The sequence below is a fragment of the Sarcophilus harrisii genome, chromosome 2, assembly GCF_902635505.1.
Source record: "Sarcophilus harrisii chromosome 2, mSarHar1.11, whole genome shotgun sequence".
NCBI classification, from domain to species: Eukaryota; Metazoa; Chordata; class Mammalia; order Dasyuromorphia; family Dasyuridae; genus Sarcophilus; species Sarcophilus harrisii.
The window spans coordinates 146258533-146278764 of record NC_045427.1 but is presented as its reverse complement, the minus strand read 5'-3'; the positions used below and the strand labels follow the sequence as shown (position 1 = coordinate 146278764).

Here is a 20232-nt window from a genome sequence, read left to right as displayed (position 1 = left end):
CAAAGAAATATTTCTCATTCAAGTTGCTGTAGTAAGTGGTCTTAAATAAGAGTGACATAGACAAGGGACAGGTATACATACAGCCCATGAACTGGAGGGGAGAATTCACATTAGACTAAAAGAAAAAAAGAAATAATAAGGACAAAAGGAAAAAAAAACTTGGAAAAGGATACAAAATACATTACTTATAAAAAAGTGAGATTTGAAAAAACAATTTGAACCACATGTTTATTGGATACTGAAAAAACAAAGGTGAAAAGAGAAGAACAAAAAAAGATAATTAAAAAATGAAAGAGAAATGAACAACTTATTCAAATTATTTAAAATAGGCTAGGTAACTCTAAACATGAGGTAAGCCTTGAAAATAAATTGACATAAGAGTAAATATAAGAAAAACTGAACACTGAGGAAAAAAAAGCACTGATTTCAAAGGGAAAATGAATAGAAATCAATACAAAAGATCTAGTAAAATAGAAGCCTAGTTTTGATAACCTTAAATGTGAATGAATTCAACAATAAGACAGTCCTAGAATGAATAAACAAAATCTGCTGTTTTTTTAAATCTAAAAAGTAAACAATTTGCTACTATGTATAATTCAAAAAAAATCAGAAGCTGCAATCAAATAAAATAAAAATTCACAATTATCAAGAGAGATAAATAAGGAAACTACATCAAGCATAAGGGAGCTATAAAAAATAACAATATTAATCATCTATGCACATATAGCATCTATATAGGAAGGGATAATAGGAATAGAATAAGACATTTATGTCTAAATGGAGTCTTTAATAATGATATCATGAAAAAAATGACAAAAAATTAAAACCTATGTGAAAGAATATGCTAATGATAAGATAATATGCCATAATTTCTAAAACACAACATATAAAAGACAGGGAAATCTAATCAAAATAACTATGAAATGTTAAAAATACCTGGGATTCAAGATATACTTAATGCGTTATATATAAATACAATTACAAAGTATTCTTTAAGGAATTAAAGTAAAGACAGCATGGTGTAGAAACCAGGAGACAGGAAATCTTGGGCTCAAGTCCTGCCTCAGCAACATACTGACTATTTGACTCTGTATAAGTTACTTAACCTCTCAGTACTCTCAGCTAACTTAAAAACTAATTCAGAGAAGGTGACAATTTGTTAAAAGAGGCAGTTCATCACCAGAAATTCCCTACATAATTAAAATCACAGATGTGGTTTCTGAAAAATCCTTTTAAAAATCACTTCAATAATTGGAAGTAATCATTGCTAATGACTGAACCATGCTAAATAATAATGATAATAATTAGTAAAATTATCTACAAGTAACTTACAGATTTAATGCTTTGTTAATCAAACTAACAAGAAGGTACTTCACATAAGCTAGAAAAAAATAACAAAATTTACTTGGAGGAAGAAAACTCTTAGAATCTCAGGGGTAATAATGAACATAAGATTAAGTAGATAATTTCCATAACATGGAATTAATGATTTTGTACAAAAATCAATGCTGGTAGGATTAGACAAACTGTCAAATGATTAAAAAGAATATTTGTATCAAATATCTCTGAAAAAAATACAATGTCCAGACACATAAGGGAATTAACAGAAATATGGAACCAAGAGCTAATTCTTAATAGGTAAGTGATCAAGAGATATGAAGAAAGAGTTCTCAGAAAAATAAATTCCAACTATTAACTGAGAAGATTCACTTCTTTATAACTTTTTTGATCTTATTTATAATTAATTTCATCCTGTAATTGCTTAAGTCATGGTTTTCTGCCCCTGTTCATGGAATTCTGCTAGGCGATCTACAATGAGTTAAGTTCTCTTGCTAATCACTGTTCTATTACTGCCTCAAGGAATTTTTGCTATACAAGGATGGTGGACACAAGGAAGTTGAGTCTTATATCTTTATAATTTTAAGCTATCCTTCACAGAAATTTAGCCCATTGTCTTTTAACCTAGCAAGCAGACTTAACAAACATCTCAATCACAGAAGGGAAGGAAGAAATTTAGCCGTTCATTTCCTACTTCCAATTATACTATTCCTCATGCCTCCTGGTATGTAGCCAATGATGTCACCCCCCCCCTACCCCCACCCCGTTCTGTTCTTTGTTGTGTGCTCCTCAAAACTTATAAAAGGGAAGCTCTCTTTTTGAACAAAATCTTTGGCTAGAAACTGAGTAGTCATTGACACAGAAATGGCATTCTATTAATAAACTGTCACCTTACTTGGAAAATGTTCCTTGGTTTACCTTTTGTTAAATTTCACTTGTGACATAACCAATTTGGAGAACTACTGTAAATCAATAAGGGAAATACAATTTTGAGATTTCACTATATACCTGACAATTGACAGGGATAAAAAAAAGATGGAGAGCCCATGGAAAAACAATCATAATGTTGGTAGATGTATTAAAAATAAGTTCAACTATGATAAAATGCAATTTGGAATTATGTTTAAAAGCTATTAAAATGTCACTTTTGACCCAGATATGCCACTTCTAAATATATATCCTAATAAAGTCAAATACACAAATAAGAATACCATATACAACAAAATGTTCAATAGGGCTTTCTGTGGTAATAAAAACTGGAAACAAAGTAAATGTACATCCATTAAGAAATGCCTAAACAAAATGTGGTAGATGAATATAATGGAAGATTGCTTTGTTTTATGAAATGATTATGAAGAATTTAGAAATGAATGGAAATTGGCATGAAACAATGTAGAGTCAAGAAAACAACATAACATTTACAATTACACCAAGTAAATGGAAAGCACAAAAACATAAACCTAAATTTATTATAATTACATTGTCCAAGCTTGGCCCTGGAGAAGAGTTAAGAACATGGCAGAAATAGAGAGCTATAGTAACAAAGAAAGCATCTAGATGGTTCAGTGGATAGGCAGCTGGGCCTGAACTCAAGAAAACCTAAGTTCAAATAGAATCTCAAGACACTTACTAGCTGTGTGACTGAGGGCAAGTACCTTAATCTCTGTTGTCTTAATCTATTGGAGAAGGAAATTGAAACCAGTATCTTTACCAAGAATGCCCTACAGTCATGAAGAGGTAGATACAACTCAACAACAACAATTACAGAATATATATTCTCAAGAAAAACATTTTATTTATTTATTTATTTTTTAACCTGGGGGAGGATGAATAAGAATGAAAAGTAAGAGTGATGGAACTGAATTAAGGCTCTGCCAAGTTTTCCCAAAAAATATAGTAATAAAGTATGAATATTCCCCCAATAACAATACATAAAATTTATATGGCACTTTAAGGTTTATTATAAAGCACATTAGAAATAATAGCTCATTTGATCTTCACACCAATTCTGTGAGAAAAGTGCCATTGTTCTCCTCATTAGGAAACAAAAGCTGATAAAAGTTAATTTTTTTAAAGCTGTACATTGGGAGCCAAATAGGTGGCACTGGCTTTGGAATTAGGAGGACCTGAGTTCAAATGAGCCTCATATACTTAACACTAGATGTGTGACCCTGGGCAAGACACTTGATCCTGCTTACATAAATTTATGTAGCTCTTTAAGGTTTGCAAGGGGTTTTATATACATTTCCTCATTAAATCTCACAACTCAGTCATGTAAACACTCCAGGTATTAATATTACTCATCTTACAAATAAGAAAACTGAGGTTCAGAATAATTGTGACTGTTCCCATGACCATCAACCAAAACTAGCACATATCCGGGGAAAAAGATTTTAACCCATTACCCTACTAGATTCTGAAGCTCTTGAGAGGTCAAGCAACATCTTTTAAGTGATTTTTGTAAACCCCAAAACACTTTAGCTTGGGCATAGTGATCTAGAAGGACAGATGCTATCATTGAAGGCAGGAAGGCAGAAATAGTAAATATTTTCTTTTCAGATCACAATGGAATAAAAATAATTTCAATAAAGGGGCAGGGAAAGATAAACTAAAAACTAATTGTAAATTAAGCAATCTAATTCTAAAAAGTGAGTGGGTCAAACAACAAAACACAGAAACAATACATAATTTCATCTAAGAGGATGAAAAAATGAGACAATATACCAAAACCTATCGGATGCAGCCAAAGCAGCTATAAGGGGAAATTTTATATCTTTAAATAGTTACATGAATAAAATACAGAAAGAAGGGATCAATTGGGCATGCAACTAAAAAAAAAGCTAGAAAAAGAGCAAATTAAAAAACCCAATACCAAATTAGAAATTCTGAAACTCAAAGGAGAAATTAATAAAAGTAAAACTAAGAAATCAAACTAATAAATAAAACTAAGAGTTTGTCTTGTGAAAAAAATTCAACAAAATAGATAAACCTTTAGTTAATTGTATTAGAAAAAGAAAAGAAAAAACCAAATCACCAGTATCAAAAATAAAAACCCAAATCATTAGCATCAAAAATAAAAAGGATGAACTTACCATCAATGAAAAAGAAATTAAAGCAATAATTAGGAGCTATTTTCCCCAACTGTATAGCAGCAAGTCTGAAACTCTAACCAAAATGGATGAATAGTTACAAAAATACAAATTGCCCAGATTAACAGGAGAGGAAATAAATTACTTAAATAGTACCATTTTTGAAAAAGAAATTTAACAAGCCATTAATGAACTCCTTAAGAAAAAAATCTCCGGAGCCAGATGGACTCACAAGTGAATTCTCTTAAACATTTAAAGAACAATTAACTTCAATACTATGTAAGCTTTTAGGAAAAATAGGTAAAGGAGAACTGCTAAATTTCTTTTATGACACAAATATACTGATACCTAAACTGGAAAGGTCCAAAACAGAGAAAAAAAATTATAGACCAATATCTCTAATGAATATCAATGCAAAATTTCATAAATATTAACAAAGACATTATAGAAACTTATTAGCAGGATAATATACTATGATCAAGTAGGATTTATATCAGGAATGGAGAGCTGGTTTAATATTGGAAAATTATTACTGTAATTGACCATATTGATAATAAAATCAACAGAAATTATATGATAATTTCAATAAATACAGAAAAAGCTTTTGACAAAATATAGTCCCTATTCCTATTTAAAAATACTAGAGAGTATAGCGATAAGGGAGCTTTCCTTAAAATAATAAGCAGTATCTAGCTAAAATCAACAGCAAACGTTATTTGTAATGGATAGAAGCTGGAAGCATTCCCAATAAAACAGAGATGAAACAAGGATGCCCACTATCCTCACTATTATTCAACATTGTATTAGAAATGTTGGCTTTAGAAATAAGAAAAGAAAAAGAAATTAAAGGAATTAGAATAGGCAATGAGGAAATAAAACTATCACTCTTTGCAATGATATGACATACTTAGGAAATCTTAGAAAATCATCCAAAAATCTATTCAAAACAATTAACAGATTTTTGCAGGATATAAAATAAACCCACACAAATCATCAGCATTTCTATATATTACTGACAAAGTCCATTAGAAGAAATGGAAAGAGAAATTCCATTTTAAATTAGCATAGACAAAATACTTGGGGGGTCTATCTGCCAAGGCAAACCCAACAATTATATGAACACAATTACAAAATACTTCTCACACAAATAAAGTCATATCTAAGCAATTAGAAATAATATCACCTGTTCATGGGTAGGCCAAGCTAATATAATAAAAATGATAATTCTGCCTAAACTGATCTACTTTTTCAGTGTCATACCAATCAAACTGCCAAAAGATTATTTTACAGAACTAGAAAAAATAACAAAATTCACCTGAAAGAACAAAAGGTCAAGAATATCAAGAGAATTAATGAAAAAAATTACAAAGCATGGTAGCTTAGCCAACACCAAACCTAAAACTCTTATTAAAAAGCAGTAGTTATCAAAACCATTTGGTACTGGCTGAGAAAGAGAGTTGTGGATCAGTGGAATAGATTAAATACACAAGACACAATAATCAAGATCTATAGTAAGCTAATATTTGATGAACTCCCAAACTCCAGTTTCTGGAATAAGAATTCACTATTTGACAAAAATTTCTGGGAAAACTGGAAAATATGTCAGAAACTTGGCATAGATCCATATCTCACAGCACATACCAGAATAAAGTCAAAATGGCTACATGATTTGGGCATAAAGGATACCATAAACAAATTAGGAGAGAAAGGGAAAATTTACCAATCAGATCTTTGGAGAAGGGAGGAATTTATGACTAAAGAAGAACTAGTGAACATTATGAAAAGCAAAATCAACAACTTTGATTACGTTAAATTAAAAAGTTTTTCCACAAACAAAACCAACAGAAACAACATTAAAAGACTAGGGAAAAAAAATCTTTACTGCCAATGTTTCTGATAAAGGTCTTATTTCTAAAATATATAAATATATTTATAAATATAAATATAAATATTTATAATATTTATAAATAATAATAATTAATAATAAATAAATAAATAATGATTTATAAATAATAAAAATATAAATATAAATATATAAAATATATAAAGAATATAAAGAAATATAAAGAATATATAAAGAATAAAATATATAAAGAAAAAATATATAAAGAAAAAAAATTTCTAAAAATATATAAAAAATATATAAAAATATCAGATTTATAAGAATATAAGTAATTTCTTGATCAATAAATGTTCAAAGGATATGACCAGACAATTTTCAAATGACAAATTAAAGCTACCTATAATTAAAAGGAATCACTATGGATTAGAGAAATGCAAATTAAAACAACTCTGAGGTATCACCTCATATCTTTCAAATTGGCTATAATGAAAGAAAAAGATAATGATAAATGCTGGAGATGTGAGAAAACTGGGACACTAATGCATTATTGGTAGAATTGTGAAATAATCCAACCATTCTGGAGAACAATTTGGAACTATGCACAGAGTGCTATAAAACTCTGTATACCCTTTGACTCAACAGTGCCATTACAGGATCTTTATCTCAAGGAAATCTTGAAGGAGGGAAAGGGACCCACACAATAACAGTAAGAATGTTCAAAGATCAACTATGAAAGACTTGGTCAACTATGAAAGACTTGGTTCTTTTTCAGTGATCCAAAGTAATTCCAATTGAATTTAGACAGAAAAATGGCATTTGCATTCAGAAAAAAAATGAGACTGAACATAAATCAGTGTATATTATGTTCACTTCTTTTTTTCTGTTTTTTCTCTATATATTTTCCCCTTCCAACATAATTCATAATGTGCATCAAAAATAAATAAATTTGCTAGATGCAATAAAACAAAACAAAACAAAACAAAAAACCCAACAAACCATATATGGGATTACTTGCTGTCTGGGGAAGGGGTAGGGAGAAAAGAGGGAGAAAAATATTTGGAATACAAAGTTTTGCAAGGGTGAATGTTCAAAACTATCATTGCTTTTATTTTAAAAATAAAAACATATATTTTTCCCCACCAAAAACATATAAAGACATTTTTTTAACATTTGCTTTTTCTTCTTTAAGTTTTGAATGTCAAATTCTATATTTCCCTGAGACAAAAAGCAATTAGATATACATTATATGTGTACAATCATGTAAAACATTTCCATGTTAGTCATTTTGTACAGGAAAACTTGAATAAATGAAAAAGAATGAAAGAAAGTGAAAAATAGCATGCTTCAGTCTGTATTCAAGCAGTATCAGTTCTTTCTCTGGAGGTAGACAGTATGCTAAAATCCTTTGGTATTTTCTTGGATTATAACATTGCTGAGAAAAGCTAAGTCATTCACAAATCTTCATAGAACAATATTACTGTTACTGCGTATAATTTCTTGGTTCTGTTCACTTTGCATCATTTCACATAAATTTTTCCAGGTTTTTCTGACATCATTCTGCTTTGTCATTTCTTATAGTGCAATAATATCCATTACAATTCCCTTACAACTTGTTTAGTCATTCCCAAATTGATGGGCAGCCCTTCAATCTCCCATTCTTAGTCACTAACTACAATAAATATTTTTGTACAAATAGGTCTTTTCTGCTATTTTTTTTTATGTCTGGGATAAAGAGTGTTGTGGGATCAAAGGAGATAACATAATTTTATAGCTCTTTGGGCATAGTTCCAAATTACTCTCCAGAATGGCAGGATCAATTCACAATTCCACCAACAGTGCATTAATGTTCCAATTTTCCCACAACTCTAGTTCAATGATTTTCCTTGTGTGTCATATCTGCCACTCTGATAGGTGTGAAGTGGACCTCAGAGTGATTTTAATCAGAATTTCTCTAATCAATAGTGATTTAGAGCATTTTTTTTTTCATATGAACCTTCTGTTTTCTTTGTCTAAAATTTTGCAATCTTACCTTGAAGAAAAGAAAGTCTCAACTACTATGAAGATAATGTCAATAGGTCTCATAGAAAACCCAAATCTGAAAATGGAAGACTTATTCTATTCTAAGTCTAATGCAAACTCATTCTTCTTGGTGTTTTATAGCTGATGATCCAGATATTTACACTACTTGAAGGAATCAGTGTGAGTGAATTACATAAATTCAACTAGATCTGTAAGCAGATGAGTTATTCCTTTCTTGAATTCTATCTCCAAATATGCATTATTTCCAAATAGTGGAAAAAAATCTTAATATCCCCAAAATATGGCATATTATTTTTATGTTAACACATAATAGATATTTACCAGAAAGGTGAAAATAAATGAAGCAGAACTCAAAGTGTCACTAAAGTCACAGGCCATTTAAGACATCTAAGCAGAAGCTGAAAATGTTAAAAATAACACTGATAGTGCTGAAACAGAAAAGAAAGAAAATTACAAGAAAAGAAATAATGGAATAGAAAAAATCCATTGCAGTCAATCATAACTTGGTTAAAGTCAAAGCTCTACTATTTATTACTTGTGTTACTCTGGGTAAGTCATTTAGCTTGTCTGGAATAATTTTGCATATTTTCCAAAGTAAAGTAATAAATTTCAATTTAAGATCAAACAATTTGAGGAATATGAAGAAATAGATAATACATATTAATGATCATTATATTTACAAAAGTGAAGAATGGACATAAAATTCTAACAGAGATTTAGAGGAAGTGTAATGTCCAAACTAGCTTTCTGGAGGATCTCTGGAGGAGCTTTGGTCTGAGGTGGAAGAGTGATGAAAGCAGGAGAGCCACCCACCAGAAAGATCTGTTTCTGTCTCCGTCTTCTGTCTCCCCTCTGTGAGTCTCCCCTCTATGTGTCAGAGTTTGACATCTCTCTCTAGTCCTCTCAGTCCTTAAACACTTCAGTATGATTACATCATTACATCACACTAAGTATATGACAACTAGAGTGATTAAACCATTATATCACACATTAAAGAACCATTATCTCATCAATCACATTGAATTAGTGCTTATTATAAGCACCCTGCTGTAAATATCTTTGCTTCAAGTAGAACACAGGTGGTCATATCTTCCCTGATTTTTCAGGGAGGGAGGTGAGAAATTCCAAAGGGAAAATAGGGAGCCAAACCAAATATTTTTAGCAGGTGTCCTCTGGGCTGAAGGGTCTTATACCTTACTCTAAGTTCCCCCACTATCGGGGGTAAGAGGTGAAAAATTGGAAGAAGAGGTTTGGCAATTGTTAATGATGTAAAGTTACCCATGCATATATCCTGTAAATAAAAGGCTATTAAAGAAAAAAAAAAAGTTCCCCCACTATCTACAGCCCTCTACAGGAATGATTTTAAGAGTTATGATATTTATTGTATTTTTAAATGAATGTAATTATAAATGGTTATTAAGTGATTTTAATTTTGTCAGTTAAATTTACTTTTAGTTTTTTTATTTTCAAAACATATAGTTTTTAAATTTACCCTTGCAAAATCTTGTATTCCAATTTTTTCTCCCTCCCTTCTCCCTTCCTCCTCCCCTAAACAGCAAATAATTCAATATATGTTAAATATGTGCAATTCTTCTATACACATTCCCTCAATTATCATGCTGCACAAGAAAAATCAGGTCAAAAAGAGAAAAATAAGAAAAATGCAAGCAAACAACAACAAAAAAAGCGAAAATACTATGTTGTATTACACACTCAGTCCTCACAGTGCCCTCTCTGGGTACAAATGGCTTTTTCCATCACAAGACCACTGGAACTGGCCTGAATCATCTCACTGTTGAAAAGAGCTATGTTCATAACAATTGATCATCCTATAATTTTGCTGTTAGTATGTACAATGTTCTCTTGGGTCTACTCATTTCACATAGCATCAATTCATGTAAATGTCTCCAGGCTTTTCTAAAATCATCTTGCTAATTATTTTTTGTAGAACAATAATATTCCATTACATTCATATGTCATAACTTGTTCAGCCATTCTCCCACTAATGGATATCTACTCAGTTTCCAAGTCCTTGCCACTATAAAAAGAGCTGCTACAAACATTTTTGCACATGTGGCTCCTTTTGCCTTTTATGATCTCTTTGGGATATAAGCCCAGTAGACATATTGCTGGATCAAAATTTATTTTCCCAGTTTACTGCTTCCCTTCTAATCTTGTCTGTACTGGTTTTGTTTGTACAAAAACTTTTAATTTAATATAATCAAATGTATCCACTTTGCACTCCACAATGTATTCTTTGTTCTTCTTTGGCCACAAATTTCTTCCTTCTCCATTGATCTGAGAGGTAAACTATTCTCTGTTCTTCTAACTTGTTTGTAGTATCACTCTTTATGCCTAAATCATGAACCCATTTTGCCCTTATCTTGGCATAGAGCATTAGGCGTGGGTCAATACCTAGTTTCTGCCATATTAATTTCCAATTTTCCTAGCAATTTTTGTCAAATAGTAAGTTCTTATCCCAGAAACTGCAGACTATGAGTTTATCAAACAGTAGATTATAGTCACTGACTATTGTGTCTTGTGAACCTAACTTATTCCACTAATCAACTACTCTTTTTCTTAGCTAGTGCCAAATGGTTTTGATGAATACTGCTTTATAATATAGTTTTAGGTTTGATACCACTAGGCCACCTTAATTTGCATTTTTTCATTAATTGTCTTGAAATTTTTGATCTTTTGTTCTTCCAGATGAACTTTGTTATCATTTTTTCTAGCTCTGTAAAATAATACTTTTTAGTTTTTCTTTAGCTCATATTAAATCTTCCCATGCTTTTATGTACTCATCATATCTATACAATGTACTGTAATATCCTATTAATTAAGATATCACAATTTGTTTAGCAATTTCCCATCTATGGGCCCCTAATTTGTTTTAAGTTCTGTGCTATTATAAATATTTTGGTATATATAGGCCTGTATTTTTTATCACTGACTTCTGAGTAAAAATATCAGTGGAATCTCTGGGTCACTAAGTTCAGTTCCTATTCCTAACACGATGCTGTCATATTATAGATTTATTAAGGTTCAGGATACCAAAGTTCAGAACATGGAATTATAAAGCACATCAATATTGAAAAAGTCAAGCTAGGTTTACTGAGGGAACATACAAAAAGGTAGTCATAGCCGATATAAACAGATCAGTTCTATTAGGCCTAGTGAAAGTGGGTACCACATTGGGAGCCCTGGATGAAAATGGGCACCAAAACCAAAAAAGATTAATGTGTTTTTATTGAGTTCTTATCTGAATCAAATAGGACCTGGCATTGGGGAAAGAATCTGGGATCTGGGATTCATGCTAGTTGGGGGAAAAAAAAGAAAGCAGAAAAGACTCCTAGGGAATTGGTAGTCTAGTTAATATTCAAAATTCTCACTGGTTTGGGAAGGGACTCCTTGTCTTATTTTGAATGTTGAGCTTCCCTGGTGCATCTTCATTCAGTGGACTGGGGGAGGTTAATGAGGTCTTTACGTTTTTCCTATAATTCTAAATTGATTTCCATATTGGCTGGAAATATTAACAGTTCCATCTGTAGTACAGAATTTCTCTTTTTGCAACTCCTCCAATACTAATCACTACCTTCTTTTGTCAACTTCATCTTTTTAAGATGCAAGGTAAAGTTTTTGAATTGTTTTATTTTTATTAGAGATTTGGAGTCTTCACCAACTTTAAAAGGGTTAGCTGAAACCTCAAAATTAGTTAGCTGTTTCTCTTATAATTTTGAAGCTTTTCACATGGCTAATAAATGAAAAAATTAAAATTGTTTTGTATCATGTAATAATTGATTCTAGTATGTAATTAACCCTATTTTGCATATTTCTCTGTTTTTGACTTAAGTCCAGGAATGCAATTTTCCCTCAGTGTCAGCTTAAAGGTATATGATATTTGCACATCTAAAGAATAAGCATGAAGCAAATTGAGTAAAAACAGAGCTGACCTGACTTAAGAAAACCTGGGCTTAAATACCACAAAGACACCAGTTAAGTAAATCTCTAAATCTCAATGTCTTCAATCTACTCTCTAAAGCTATTAGTTTACAAAGGTGTTAATTTACATTAATAAAGGAAATTCTTAAAAGAAAGCTATTTACATCACACATATCCCCCCCCACCAAAAAAAAAAAAGGAAAGAAAAGAAAAAAATTAAGAACACATTTTTGTGTCTATTTGGAATAATCTTCCATCATTTTAGTCACCTAGATGTGTATCTGAATTTCTTGATTTTTTCATTTCTGGATCTAGTTTTCTCATTTCTAGTTCTAAAATTTTATGTCTTTGGCCATGGAAAATAAAACTGTCTTGCCAAATAGAAGCAAACATGTGTATTAATCTTTCTGGGGAAAAAAAAAAAAGACCAGCTTACTCAAGTGTTCAGGCAAATGATTTTTGAAAGGGAGTCTCACCTTTCTTCAGTATAGAGAACTATTCCTTTCAGTGCTGCAAACCAGTGCCTACTTTGTAACTTAGACTTGGTTGTTTCCCTGAGTCACTAAGAAATGACTACTTGCTCATGGTCAGGCAACTAGTGTACTTCAATTCCAAGACTCCAATTCCCGATATCTCTCTCTGGTCAATATTATTTTCTCCAAACTAGCCACGGTATTTGAAATATTACTTATGGTCACAGAAAACTAATAAACTACAAATTAATAATTTATTGCTGAGAGACAAATTAAATGAGTTTTCTTCTTTCTATCTATTGCTCTTCTAGGCTTAGAGAATGTAATAAAACAGGGCAGTTAATATCAGGAGCATTATTATTTCATCATTATTTTTAAAAAGCAACTTACTTAGAGTGTACTATGTCTGTACAAAGTGCAGTGCAGTTGTGGTATTCTAGCAACTCAATAACTATGGAGAGAAATCTCTATGGCTCAACCCACTACAATGAAGAGTCTGTATAAAGCCAAAATTGTCGACTTTTAAAGAAAATTTTAAATATATTTTCTAAACTTAACTTCTAATAAGCTAAAGGCACTTTAAATGAGCTCCCCACAGACATATGCATATATACAAATATATATTATAATTATGATATGGTCAAGAAGGTAATTTAATTAAAAATTCACCAACTTAATCAATCTGTAATTTTTTATATTGGAAATCAAAGAAATACAATAATAATATAATAAACACAGATTCAATGAAACAGGTATTTATCAAGTATTTATGCAAGATGGGCAAGGAATGCTACAAATATGACCACAAAATGAAAAACTGTCTCTCCCCTCCAGTAGGTTATATTCTTCTGGCATGAAACATGTAAATATGTCAATATATTCATCATTATTTGAAAGTGAAGATAGCAAAAATGTATACATAGAAAGTGACATGAGCTGAATCTTCACATTAAAAACACATTCTACAAGGCAGAATGAGGAGAGAATCCATTCCAGCCATAAATGAAAGTCTGTGTAAAGGCATAGAAGCTAGAAATAGGAATGCCAATTTTGGAGAATATTAAGTAAGCCACTTGACCTGTGATAAGCGTATGTGGAGGAAAGTAATATGAAATAAACCCAAGGAGGTAAGCTAGCATCAGTTTGTGAAGGATTGAGGAGTTAATCTTTTATATTTGATGAACAGAACAGGGAGCCCCTGAAGATTCTTACGAGAGTGACATTATTAGGTTTGTGTTTTAATAATATTATTTTTGTACATGCAAATACATGATATGTACAGATGAATTATAGAAGGTAAAAACTGGCAATCAGGAAGTCCAATTAGTAGACTGCAATAATAAGCCAGGAAAGAGGTAATTAGAGTGTAGCCATGTGAGTAAAAAGATAAGATATGATACTGAGGTAGAACTGCTAGCTGTCAATGACTGAATAAGGAGATGAGTGGAACATGAAATAGGGAAAGAGAAACAAGGATTATGCTGAGGTTCTAAATTCGGATAACTAAGATAGTGATGGTCTGCAATAATAATAAAGATGTGTGAAGGAGGGGTGCCTTTCCTTCCTAACCACTTCTTATATATTTACTCTATTTATTCTATATAAACAGAAAAAAATCAAGTCTTTGTGTAGTTTTATTCTCTTAAAGCTTCTTGAAGCTACTAAAGTTATTAAAAAAAACTTTTGAAAGAACCTGTACTTGTATACCTCAATAGAATATAAGTGCTTTGGAAGTAAGGCTTTTGTTCTCTTTCTTTGACTTTTGGTGTTACATGCGAAGGTGTAGCAGAGTGCCTGGCACATAATAAGTGCTTTAAAAATGTCTGATCATAAAAAAATGATTCTAGGACACAAACCAGACAATTCTGTTATACCTTGTTTACCTTAATGGAATGGGATAGGTGATTTAATGAAGACACTGAACTAACAATAGATGAAACTTCCTTTACCAATGCAGATTAGCACATTCTCTACATTACTAGTCTTATACAGCCTGAAGGAGCCCTGAAAATTTAAGCAACATTCCCAGAGTTAAATAACCAGCATTTTTCAGAGGCTTAAAACAAAAACAAATGAAAAAAATTCTTTATCACATTGGAGTTTCATTTTGTCAATACCATGTAATGACTATTACATTCTTAATTAAAGAAACTCAAAATACTATATTTTCTGTCTTCATAACGCATGATCCATTAAGGAGTTATTAAAATTCCTGAACCAACTTTACTCAGTATCCATATTTTAATAGCTATTATATAACTGAAATAATTGAATAATGTAATTTCCTGTGTATTAAAAAGAAAACAAGCATAAAAAATGTCATCAGAGAGATTTAATACTTAAAAAGGTTTGTCAGGAAGGTAGTAACTGGGAGATATTAATGGACAACCCACATGTTCCAGTGGTATCCACATAATGCCAAGAGATTTAGAACAAAGTTCCAGGTCATTGGATGAACCCTCTGTGAAAGTGTTGATGGAAAGACTCACAGATAAGAGTAACAAAACAAAAAAGGCATGCAGGGATGATTTAAAATCTGTATCTTTGATGTGATTACACACATCAATTAGATCCTTCTAAGTAATTAAAGTAAATCTATTATAATATAATATTAATTATTTGTACTATGTCCTACTCATATTCCTCATAATATGGGGTGTTAGGGTAAAAAAATCTGGCTACAGATTTGGTAGATCTGACTTAGTTTGAATATCAGTTCCAAGAACAGGTCCAGTAATGAAGTATGTATCTATCACCTGAAGATACATTTACTTCTAGAAAGCTGACCACAAAGTGTTCAATTAAGGGTAGTGACATAAGCAAGTTCATGGCATCTCATAAAACTAAGTAACTGAAGTGGTTTGCAATCTGCATCAAAGGAAACAATGCTCTCACCAATGATCTTTAGGTGGTGGTAGGAGTAGTTACATAGCAGACTTTACAAAATTATGAATGATACCTTAAAACTATTCATCAGTTTTTATTTAGCGCTTATTACAAAGCCCAATCCTACACAGTAAAGAAAATAGAGAATTATGGCACTGTTATTGACCTTTATTAAAACTAAAAATCTAGCAGGAACTAGGTATGAGTGACCAAAGGATATAAAATATATAATAAATTAAATAAAATAAGATATGATTAAAGAGGTAGAAACTAATAAGCAAGGATAAAGAAGAGAAAGAACATTTCTGGAGGTGAGATAAAAGGAAGGGCTTCAGAGATGATTTCAAGGAATAGGTATCACCTAAGTTGCATTTTGAAGGATGGCTAGCAGCAAATGTAATAAAGATTGAGAGAAGCAAGAATTCTTTCATAAGTAAATGCAAAAACAAATAACAATTGTTGGACTGTACAAATAACAGCAAGCTGTCTAGTTCAGCTGAAGCACACCACGTGCAGTAAGTAGCACTAACAAAGTGTAAAGAAGCAGGAAGGTATCAGATGTAGAAAATCTTGAATTCTATGCTGAGTCAACTTGAATCAAGATTAGTTAGACTTCTGCCTTTTGGATCTACACAGAATGACTGCCTCTATAAATCTTCAGATAATTTAACCGAAGTCAGTTATCAAGCTTGTGTTCTTCAAATTTTCAGTTTTTCAAATCAAAAATTCAACTTTTTCTAATTATTCAAATTCAGCAATTGAACGCAAAAAAATTTAGCAACTACTTATTGCACACAAGAAAAATACTCAAAACCATTCCTCATGAAAAATGAGACCCTCATTCTATAAAATGATTATGTTCTACCTCTGATTGAGCTTGTTAATGTCCCTCAAAATGTAAATCCCAGAAGCAAACATGGTGCTCCAGAAGTGGTCTCTGCAGAAAATATAGGAGGACACTTTCCTAATTATGGGCAATATATTTTTGTTTATACTGGCTAAGGTTGCATTAGGGTTTTTTGGAAGCCAAGTGATTCTGCTGACTTAAACTGAGGTTATAGAGTCTATAAAAACATCCATAGTATTTCTCACATGAACTGCTACCAACTTATATTCCTCAGATCTCTATTTGTGCTAAAAATAATCAATTACAAAAGTATAGTACTTTGCATTCCAATTTAATTTTATCTTTTTAGAGTTAGCCCACTCTTTTGGAGCTCCTGAATTTCCTTCCAAGTTTCCACATTAATGTATGTCTTAAAGACTTATGACATACCATATGTTTTTTAAAGAAAATTAGTGATCCAATCCAAAATACTGTATTGTTTAGGTGATCTCAGGAAAGTCTTTCTAACCTCTCTAGCCTTCATTTACTTTACCTGTAAAATAGCCATCTTAGTTTCCTGAAGTAATGGGATCAGACTCTAGGAACTAATCTTGGAAGTTTTCTCAACTAGATATATGATCTTAATGTTAATTGACAGAGGAAACTTTAGGAAGATTTATAATTGTTACTGTTTTTTTTTCCCCTCATGAGATCTGTGATCTTCTAAATATGTGAATTGAATAGGGTCAACAAAATTCGATAAAAATAAAAATGTAAACCTAATCTTACTTTAAAACAAAAACAATCCCTCTATTTTGGGAAGGATATTTTGAGAAAGGTAGGAAAAAACAAAACAAATGAATTTCCAAATGTCCTTTCAGGTCATTTATATTTCAGGTCATATATAAATATATGTCACTCAAGAGTTAGCCTAGCTCTTTGGGGGGGGAAAAGTATATTAAGAAAAAAATATTCTCAAAAAATCCTTAATAATAACACTTTTCTTGAAAAGAATTCATGTTTTTAAAATTAGATATATAGATTTGATATATCATAAAAATGATTTCTTCTACATTGGGTGATATTTGAAATTGAAAATGATCTCATTTCTTTTGAATAAATTTTATTACATTAAATAAAATTAACTGGGGGTTAAGAAAAAAGGTCTAATGGCATATCATAAAAGAATAATTCTAGATCACAAGGTGACTCTACAGTTATAAAATATTTGTATGTATATTATATACAAACATACATTTATATACATGGTATATAATATCCCAAACACCATAAGGATTACTTGCTAAATAATCAAAGTATTCTCTTCATTTTATATATGAACAAACTGTCTTAAAGTTCTTCTAGTTCTATTCTAATGCTGCTTTTATTACAGTAGGCTGCTTTTTAAGTATACTATTAGAGTCAGCTAAATATCAATAATTATTAAAAAGAAAACCCTAGAAGATAGTCACTAGAATTTCAAATTCTGTGTCAAAAGTAATGAAGAATATGTAATGTTAACTAAAGAGGAAAAAAATGACAGTAAATGATAAATCTTCTAGCAATGGGTAAACTCCCAAAGGCAAGAGCAGAATCTAAGTCAATTTGGTTTCTTCTAAAAGCACTCTCTCTTAGGTCCCTTTTCAATTCTATGACTATTAATTTAGAATGACCTAATTAAAGAAAATAAAAAGTTGCCTCAACAAAAAATGAACCCGTTACATGCATTTTTCTTTACTAAGATTCCAGAATAAAACTACAGAAAGAAAACTGTATAACAAGAGTACTATAAAATATACCTTTACAGGGAGTAGAATTTTTTAAAAGTTTGCTAGAATTAAAAAACACTGAGATTATTGCTTCTTCGTTCAAGAGAAATAAGTGTTCCCTTTTAACAAGAGTGAGGAAATTTCATCTTTTTTTTTTTAACCTTAAATAGCTGAATCATTCACAAATTCAAAAGCAGTTGAATTCAGGAAACAGCACATATTGTTATCCTTCTAGCCAAATTAAATTTCCCACCAGAAGCTACTGAAAATAATTTAAGAAAGTAGCTGAATTTCTGATCCTGGTTTTTAAGGGCTTTATTATTAAAGAAATGAGCTACTTTTGGCTATAGAACTGGTCTTTGGAGAAAGAAATGAAACTTATTTAAGCAATTTATTCAATTCATCAAAGTCGAGTGCCTTAGAGTAGCTGTATTATGCGGTAACTCTGTAGCAACAAAGCAGTAAGCAAATGACTAAAATCCGTAAAGAATTGTTATAGGGCCCAACGTGGAGGCAGAATCAGAAAAACCCAGAAGGAATTCATCCATTCTTCCTGCCTAAATCTCTAGGGATAATGTGGCCACAAGCCAGAGCCAAAGAATTAACAACAGCTAAAGCTCTGCATCATATTCATACTATATTTATTACGTTAATAAAATATCCTACCATTGTCCTCAGACACAGGAAGACATTAACTCGTTTTTAATCTGAGTTCGACATTAACTCATTTTTAATCTGAGTTCCCAAACAGCGATTTAATGACTTTTAAAATTCAAAACAAAAGTCAAGATGGTCCCTAAATTAGCATCCACCAGAGAGAGCTCCCGATCAGGCAAAGGTGAGCATGCGGCAGGTGGGGAAAAGACAATCTGTTGCTGTAGGCTTCTGTGTTGGGGGGCGGGGGTCATGGGGCGTGAGGACGGAACAGGGGCTGGGCTAGGGCCGCTAAACACGGCTCCATAATTAGTAAATGCCAGACCCACGGGACGCTGGGGAGGACGGAGAGATGGGAGGGAGGGAGGGAAGATGCGTTAGTAGACTGGATGACGGATGAGGGGGTGGACGGCTCATTTGTCCTCAGCCACCCTGCAGAGGTGACAGTCACCAGGAGGCCCAGGAGTGGAGATCTGGTAGCCTCCCGTGAGGCCCGCGGTTTTCTCCCCGAGGGCAGCAGGAGAGCTAAGCGGGGCAGGAAGCTCGCCATCCCGCCCACCGCCCAATCTCCAGCTCAGCCCCGGGGGAAGGGGGAGGTTAGGGTCCAGGTTTCTCGCCAGCGCCCAGGCGGGGCGCCGGGCCCACTCCAAGGCCAGAGGGGACGCGGGAGAGCGGGGGCGGACCGTAGCCGAGCCCCGAGAGGAGCGCGGTAAGGGGCGGGGAGGGAGGAAGAAGCAGCTACCCCGCAGGACTGGCACTCACCCAAACAACCCCCTCAGGAACGAGTGGGAGGACTTCACGCGCTTCTCGGCCTCCGCCATCAGCTGAACAGCCTCCCGTTCCTTGCCAGCGTTATCCATGTCTGCGGCCTTGGCGCTTTGCGGATTCGGGATGGAGAATAAGGAAGTAACGGAGGCGGAGGACGACGTCCAAGCCTGACGGAACCGCCAACCACTGGCTAGAGAACGCGCCTCTAGACTTTCTCCACCGCGGAGGTGGGGGAAGAGGGAGGAGTGAGGGAGGGCAAAATCTTGGGTCAGATCACAAGGCATTTCGGGATTTGTAGTCCATCTTCCCACTTCAGTCTCAGAGTCAGAAGAGATAGAAACTCTATTTCCCAGAAGAAAGCAGAGACCGGTGCAGTCCGCAACTCGCTCCCTTTCGCCCCCTGGTGGGTCCAACCTGTAAACGGGAATACTGCATTTGGGGGGTGTGACCCGATATGGGAGGGGTTAGGAGTGTGCAAGTTAAGGAGTCGCCGGAAGCTGGCAAGAGCAAGGGGCTACCTTGTGATGAGCATTTAGTCTGTTCGCCAAACCTCTATTAAGGGGATGCTTTGATAGAGAACCCTGTATAAGACGTGGACAAAATA

At 33.0% G+C, this 20232-nt stretch overlaps 1 protein-coding gene across 2 annotated transcripts in view; it reads right to left on the bottom strand.

Annotated features, from left to right (window-relative positions):
- The window catches only part of NAPB (NSF attachment protein beta), a 46567-nt gene extending 26633 nt beyond the window's left edge, over positions 1 to 19934 (bottom strand). For both annotated transcript variants that reach the window (XM_031951028.1, XM_003758135.4), the window contains exon 1: positions 19623 to 19934. In XM_031951028.1, coding sequence (XP_031806888.1) covers positions 19623 to 19912 — 290 coding nt within the window. In that variant the 5' untranslated portion in view covers positions 19913 to 19934. The remainder of the gene's footprint in view (positions 1 to 19622) is intronic.
- Between the last annotated feature and the right edge of the window lie 298 nt (positions 19935 to 20232).